Genomic DNA, 7,447 nt, shown 5'->3' with positions numbered 1-7,447 from the left:
CAATTGCTGTAAGAAATACTAAGATGTATTCAGTGGAAAGGACATGCTTATGAGGCTCCAAAGTAAGGAACTGTGTAACCTGTACGGCTTATCTGTACGCTGACATAGGACTGTTTAGAACGATGGATTCTGGAATTCTGTCAGTGACCTTAAGGCAGAAACAGCCTCTGCAGGTGTGTGGCTGCCGCAGAGAGTAGTCGAGATGTTTTTCTTACCAAGGGACTAGTAAATAAACGTTAATTTGCCTTATTCGGCCTGTTGGGAAACAGACTAGTATGTAAAGTGTAGTGAGAGAGCGGTCACTCCTGAGCCAGGCAACCCTAAGGCCCGCTGCCTGAGAAGGGGTTGGGCGGAGGGAAGGCTGTCCTGGGCATTGGTTACGTGAACGTAGTCTAGACTGACTTCGCAAACCAGCAGTAACTCTTGAGCTGGCTGCAGGCACGGTGGCTGCCCACCCCTGCTCAAGGCCACGAAACTTCGGTTCCTCTGCCCTGATGTCAGGGCGTCCGTCTTAGACAAGGCAGGTAGTTCTCGGCGGGCCCCTTCCACAAGAGATTCGTTTTATTAGAAGACAGGGAAGAGAAGCTGTGAACTTCCTTGTTTGCCGAATGGCCGCTTCGACTTCCGCACGTTCCCCTAGGGAGCGGTGTCGGAGTTGCAGACCTGGAGCTCCGCCCCGGGCTTGGCCATGCCCCGAGCTTCCGGATTTTGGCACAAACAGAACTCTCCACCCAGAACACCTGCCGCACGAGTTCGATCCCCAACACGCTATTCTCGTTCAGTAGGTCACAGCGCGTTTTCAGCCCCCCCCCACCGGAAACTGGTGCGGCGGAAACCCCAACTCCGAGGCGGATCCCGTGACGGGCTTGGGTGATGTCTCGCGACGTTTCTTCAAATCTCACGAAGAAGGGTTGGAGGAGGCTTCACTGCACCGCCCAGTTTTTACGTCATTTCAGAGTCACGCCCTTAGGCGCCCGTTTGCGCGCTTGCGCGTGCTGCGCACGCGCACTCGCCTTTCCTCCGCCCCCGCGCGGGCTTCTCTGGCCAGTCGCGCGTGGGCTGAGGCCCTGGGCGGGCCGTGCGAAGGCTTGTTTGCCAAAGCGGGGTCCTCGCCGCAGCCTGGAGCTCCCTTCTTCAGGGGAGGGGGAAAAGGGTGTAGCCCCCCCCACCTAGGGTGAATGGGCTGTCGCGTGGGCTGCTAAGGGCAGGCTGGGGAGCACGGGGGCCGGGGCCGCGACCATGAACTCACCCGTGGACCCCGGAGCTAGGCAGGCGCTGAAGAAGAAGCCGCCCGAGCGGACGCCCGAGGTAAGGCCAGCTGGCCCGGCGCGCCTCCCGCTGTCCAACGGACAGCATCCCTCTGTCGGTCCGAAACTTGCGGCAACTGCCCCCTTGTCAGAGCCTCGCACCTGCTGCCAAGGTAGCTGTTCTGAGTCCCCGGCCCTGACCCGGGCCCTTGTCGCGGGCGGGTGACGACCGTCTTTCCCGCTCGCTGTGCCGCCTTCCCCGCACACCCGTCCTTGCCGGTGACTTCGCAGTGTTTTCGATAAAAAAAGCACCATTACTAAATCGTATTTTCTCAGGGTGAAATGTGGGTCTCGGACTGAGATTGTCCCGTAGATAGGTAGACTATGAAAAATTATAAGTGAACTATAACAGCCGTGTTATTAAGAAATAACTTAAAGTTCTTTGAAATGCTGTTCAATTGCCTAAAGAAAGATAAAGTTTTCAATATCAGTTTAAAACTTTGCATCCAGTCAGATGATGAATTCTGGTGGAGAATTATGCGTATCTGAAGATAAGTTCTGGGGAGGTAGTTTTTTGTGTGTCACTGGGAAATGTTACAGTATTTTGTGCTTGGATCCAAAACCTGCTTATTGAGTTAAATGATTTTCACTTGAGCTGAAGGCTGGTGTTCGGGCAAATAACTGAAACCTGTTAACCTTGGCAATCCCTATAGAGGCTTAAATTGGGGGTGGGGGGGAAGGTTTTCCTTGGTTTGGATAAGTTTCCATAATAAGTGGTATGTTTCCTAAACCAAAAAGCAAAAACTAACAACAATGTGAATGGATTGTTGGATTGTCTTGTGTGTAATTGCAATATATAAAATGAAGTGCTTTGGTTAGTTCTTCCTAAATCACTTTTGTGTTTTTCAGATTAATAATGTTTTGCATAGTAAGTCTCAGTAATTTGGGCTGACCTTTTGTGACATGATATTAGTCAAGCTGTAATTGTAGCTGCTGGGTCAAACTTTGTTATTGGAAATCCTGATCTTTGCATAGAAACAAAGCAAATTCTACCACTTTCCACAGTCCTCTTTTTAAGACCTGCATTTGTAATCCCATGTGTCTTAATTTTCCTCTGATAATTCTTGAGGTCATTGTGAGTTAATTGAAAGCATTCACTTTGAACAGGTGAATCTACCATAGTTTTAATATCATTAGAAAGTATCATACAAGGCTTACAATGTATAATGTAGGTTTTACTTTTAAGTATTACTTATGATAAATTCACATTTTAATGGGAAGATCCTAATTTTCTTTAATAACAGAATTACCTACTTTGAAATTGCTTATTTTTGAGTTTTAGGAAAATTTCTAAACTGTTCACAAAGTTATGGTGGCCAGTGCGTGCTGTGTAAGTACTTTATCTTGTTTTACTGGAACAGCAGCGTTGTTTAAGGAAATGCTAAACAGCTGCCCACAGTACACAGACTGGAGCTCTGACATCTAGCAGCATAACTTGTTAACTGCTTGAATCAGTGGCAGTGCTTTTTAAACTTTTATTTATTGATTTATTGGTTGCTTGACTGCCACGCCACGTGGCTTGTGGGATCTTAGTTCCCCCACCAGGGGTTGAACCCGGGCCCTTGGCAGTGAAAGCGTGGAGTCCTAACTCCTGGACCGCCAGGGATGTCCCATCATTGGCAGTGCTTTTGAATGAGTGTAGAATTTGTTCGGGGTACAGAAGTATCAATAAAGAAGTGATAAATTGAATCCTAGTTTTGAGCTATTTGTGATAAATAATTTGATGAAATTCTCATAGGGTCATGCCTGCTTTCAGAAGATCCTTATTCTTTTTAGTGGACTCTTAAGGGTCTATTATAAATATATTCACTCAACAATTATTTGTTGAAAGCTTACCAGTTCAAGGCACTATTTTGTGCACTAGGATGTATCAGTGAACAAAACAGGCATGCCCTATTGGTGTTTACATTCTAACAGAAGAGAGAGGGGAGTAGGCAGATAAATATAATAAACAAGTATGTTACATAATATGTTAGCTGATAATTGCTAGTTAAAGAAAGAGCAGGATAAAAGAATTGGAAGTAAGGGACAAGGACTGGGTGCAATTTAAGGTAGTTGGTGTCCTGGTTGAGATGAATTTTGATTAAAGTCTGATTCATGTGATAGAGTTAGCCATGGGGATATATGGGGAAATAGCTTTCCAAGTAGAATAGTCATTGCAAAAGTTCTAAGATGAGAACGTGTCTGATGCATTCATGGAATAGCAAGGAGCTCTGAGTGACTGGAGAAGAGTGGTAAGAGATGAAGTCAGAGAGGTGATAGTGGTGGTGTAGGATGGAGCTTATGCAGGACTTTCTAAATTGTAAATTATTTGACTTTTACTTTGAGTGAAAGAGGGTTTTGTTTTCCACCAAAGTGTTTTGAAGCAGAGGAACGATGTTATCCTAGTTTTTAAAGCATCCTCTGGCTGCTTGCTGGGTTGAGAATAAACTGTGTGGGAGCAAGGGTAGAAAGAAACAGGAACATCAGTTAGAGGTTATCACATTAAAGCAGGGAAGAGATCATAACTCAGAGTAAAGTGATAGTAATGCTGGTGGTGAGTAGTAGTCAATTATGGAAACAGGATTTAGCCAACAGGATTTGCTAATGGATTAGATTGTGCTTTGAGGAAGAAAAAAAAATCGAACATGATTTCAAGGTTTTTGGGCCGAATAACTGGAGTGTTGAAGTTACCATTGAAGAGAGTTTGAGCTGCCATCAAAGAGACTGGGGAGGGCTTCCCTGGTGGCGCAGTGGTTGAGAGTCCGCCTGCTGATGCAGGGGACGCAGGTTCGTGCCCCGATCCGGGAAGATTCCACATGCCGCGGAGTGGCTGGGCCCGTGAGCCATCGCCACTGAGGCTGTGCGTCTGGAGCCTGTGCTCCGCAACAGGAGAGGCCACAGCAGTGAGAGGCCCGTGTACTGCAAGAAAAAAAAAAAAAAAAGAGACTGGGAAAGCTGCAGGAGGAGTACTTTTGGGGAGGGGAGTGGATCAGAAATTCAGTTTTGAACATGTCACATTTGAAATGTCTGTTAGAAATGTCAAGTAAGGAGTTGCGTATACAATTTATAATTATTTCTAAAGAGAAGGCTGGGTTGGAAATAGAAATTTTATAGTTATTAGCTTACAGATAATGTCCAAAGTCAGGAGACTAGATGAAATTACCGAAGTAGTGAGTGTACATGGGAATAGAAGAGGACCAAAGACAGTGCCCTGGGGCACTTGATCACTACAAGGTCAGGGGAGAAGAGCAGAAACCAGCAAAGGAGAAGGCATGGGAGCAAACAGTGCAGAAAAAGAAAAACTAGGATAGAGTGGTGCTGTCCTGGAAGCTAAGCCAATAAAGTGTGTAATAGAAGGGGATAAAGCATTGATTCAGCTTATTTTTCCTTGAATACGTACTGGGTACAAAGCATTATAAAAAAATATACAAATAGATAAGAATCAGTGTCTTATAATCTTGTAATCAGATGTTTGCATCATATAATTAATTAATAAAGAACTCTTCTGTTTCTGGGACAAAATTAATGGTTCTTTTATTTTGACCCATCTGTTGTCCTTACATGAAACTATCAACTCAAGCATAATCCTAGTGAGCCAGACACTGAGAATGGAAACTTGTGTAAAGTATGCCATTTAGAACTGTGTTCTAACACAGTTTTTACTTTTCTGGCCATTTCTCCTACTGTGTAGATTCAGCTTCCACAGCACATTATCTTTCCTGAGCTGGTTCTCTGATTTCCTTTCCCACCTTACAAAGATCTTTTTTTTTTTTAATGGAAAATTTTAGACTTAAATACTCTGGGGGAAGCTAAGTGCTCTAAAGCAAGAAAAGCTGTTAAGGTACTCATTTTGAGTCGTTATGCCAAAATTAAAGATGCCACAGTCAAAACTGAGACCTTGAATTTGGCTTTTTCTCAACTCAGTCCATATTCATTGCCATTCTTTTTTTTTTTTTTTTTTTTTTTGGGCGGTAAGCGGGCCTCTCACCGCTGTGGCGTCTCCCGTCGCAGAGCACAGGCTCCGGATGCGCAGGCTCAGCGGCCATGGCTCACGGGCCCAGCCGCTCCGCGGCATGTGGGATCCTCCTGGACCAGGGCACGAACCTGCGTCCCCTGCATTGGCAGGCGGACTCTCAACCACTGCGCCACCAGGGAAACCCTCAGTGCCATTCTTTCTCTGTAATCTTTCTTTTTTACCTCGGAGTGAACACCTTATTTCTCTTATATTTCTGTCTCTAAGTGCTTAATACCATGTTTTGTGCATATTAAATGATCAATAAATATGTTAAACAGAACAAAATTTAGAATTAATTTTTTAAAGTCCTCATGTTAAAAAGATAATACTTCTGTTCATTAGAATTGCTGATTTTGTACATCCTGGGTGGTCTCATTCTGCACCGTGACTTCAGTTAATTTTTATAGGCTGTATAGCGCATGTTACCCCCTTCCATGTGCTTCAGATTCATATATCTAACCAGTAAATTGTCCTCCAGGTTCTTCAATCACTAGTCTCAAATTGAAACCATCATCATTCCTCCTCTTTAATATTCTGCTGGTGACTGCCCCAGTTGCTCAATCCAGAAATTAGTGTTTTTACTCTTGATTCCCCCTGCTGTCTTCCTCTCTATATCTAACTGGTCACTAAATCTTGTTTGATTTTACATCTTGAATCTCTCTCTTCCTCTTCCTATCCAGCTGTACTACCCTAGTTCACACTTCTATCGTTTCACCCCTGAATTTTTCCTTGAGTCTTTTTATTTATTGTCATATTATTGCTAGAGTGATCTTTCTAATACTCGGGTCTGATCATCTTCTATTCTTGCTCAGGATTTAATTATTTCCCACTGCCTAGATAGGTTAGCAATATAAGTTATCATCCAGATCATTTTTGAGAATTAAAAGAGGTGGGTTAATATTTATACCAGGAAAACAGATTAAAGGTCTGTCTCCAGCAAATTGAGATGTATGGTTACCTCATGCAGATGATAACATTAATTTATCCATTCAGTTAACAGATGATATGTTAGGCACAATACTAAAAGCCAAGGTAGTAGAGAGAAATTGGACATGGTCCCTGTTCCTCAGTGACTTAGGAGACTGACATGAAAACATTAGTAAAATGTTAAGGTTACTAGTGACAAAGGTATGGATAGGGTACTTTACAACTGCAAGTGGGGAAAGGACAGGCTTCTTGGAGGAGCCTTAAATTAAAGCTTAGATATCGTGAATAGCTGTCTGGATGATATCCAGAAGGGAGGTCATTCCAGGCAGCGAGCAGCAGGAGCAAAGGCACTAATGGTGACAAGCCAGGTACATTTGTAGAACAAGAAGCCAGTCTGTAAGGCTAGAGCATGCATTCCCAATGGGGATGATGTCATCCCCAAAGGGACAAAAATTAGGTCTTCTGGGGGGAGTGAAAAAAAAATCTTAGATATTACTATGGTTTGTGTAGTAATATCTACACAAAACTCATCCCTACCTGACAAAGTCTTATTCCTTAATATTTAATTGGAGATGGGGTGGCAATTATGAAAAATACTCTTTGGAGGGACGTGATAATGAAAAAAGGTTGCAAAACACTGGGCTAGTTAGTGTATGGGGTGTTTGTGTGTGTAAGGGGATGGTACATCGTGGTAGATGTTAAATGTTGAAGCTGGGTATAATAGCAGGATTGGATCATTTCAGGGATTTGGACTGGATGTTGTAAATAAAGGAGAACTATTGGAGGGTTTAAAGCCCAGAAATAAGATCAGTTTTACAAAGATTACTCTGTGGGCACTGTTGAGGATGTAGGGGGGGGCAGGGGGTGGGTCAGGAAGGGCACAGGCCGGCTACCTTAGAGGCAGGGTGGTTTACAGTAGGATGAACAAATAACATTTTGTCCAAACCACGATATTTTTCTGTGTGAAAGGCAAGACTGTTAATGATTATATCAGGATAACCGGGAAATCAGGAGATACGGATCTGGTTATAGGAAACAAATGCAGTAGTTCAGGAGTGAGATAAGGTAGCAGAATATTTGATAGTGGAATAGTGAGGAAGTAAAATTGGCCCAACGTGGTCACTGGTTGAAACGGGAATTTGTACATCCCACCAGAGTTTTTTTTTTTTAACTTTGAAATTGACTGTAATACACATACTGTAAAGTCCGCATGCTT

General features: G+C 43.7%; 1 protein-coding gene across 3 annotated transcripts in view; it reads left to right on the top strand.

Annotated features, from left to right (window-relative positions):
- Positions 1 to 1,025: 1,025 nt before the first annotated feature.
- The window catches only part of RAPGEF6 (Rap guanine nucleotide exchange factor 6), a 221,043-nt gene continuing 214,621 nt past the window's right edge, over positions 1,026 to 7,447 (top strand). The window contains exon 1 of one of the 3 annotated variants that reach the window (XM_029219185.1): positions 1,026 to 1,308. In XM_029219185.1, the coding sequence (XP_029075018.1) occupies positions 1,240 to 1,308 (69 nt within the window). In that variant the 5' untranslated portion in view covers positions 1,026 to 1,239. The remainder of the gene's footprint in view (positions 1,309 to 7,447) is intronic. The other 2 variants (XM_029219186.1, XM_029219189.1) reach the window with 2 other exon arrangements.

The sequence above is a fragment of the Monodon monoceros genome, unplaced genomic scaffold, assembly GCF_005190385.1.
Source record: "Monodon monoceros isolate NGI ecotype Baffin Bay Population unplaced genomic scaffold, NGI_Narwhal_1 Super_Scaffold_12, whole genome shotgun sequence".
NCBI lineage: Eukaryota > Metazoa > Chordata > Mammalia > Artiodactyla > Monodontidae > Monodon > Monodon monoceros.
The sequence above is the reverse complement of the archived record's forward strand: the minus strand, read 5'-3'. Positions and strand labels throughout refer to the sequence as shown.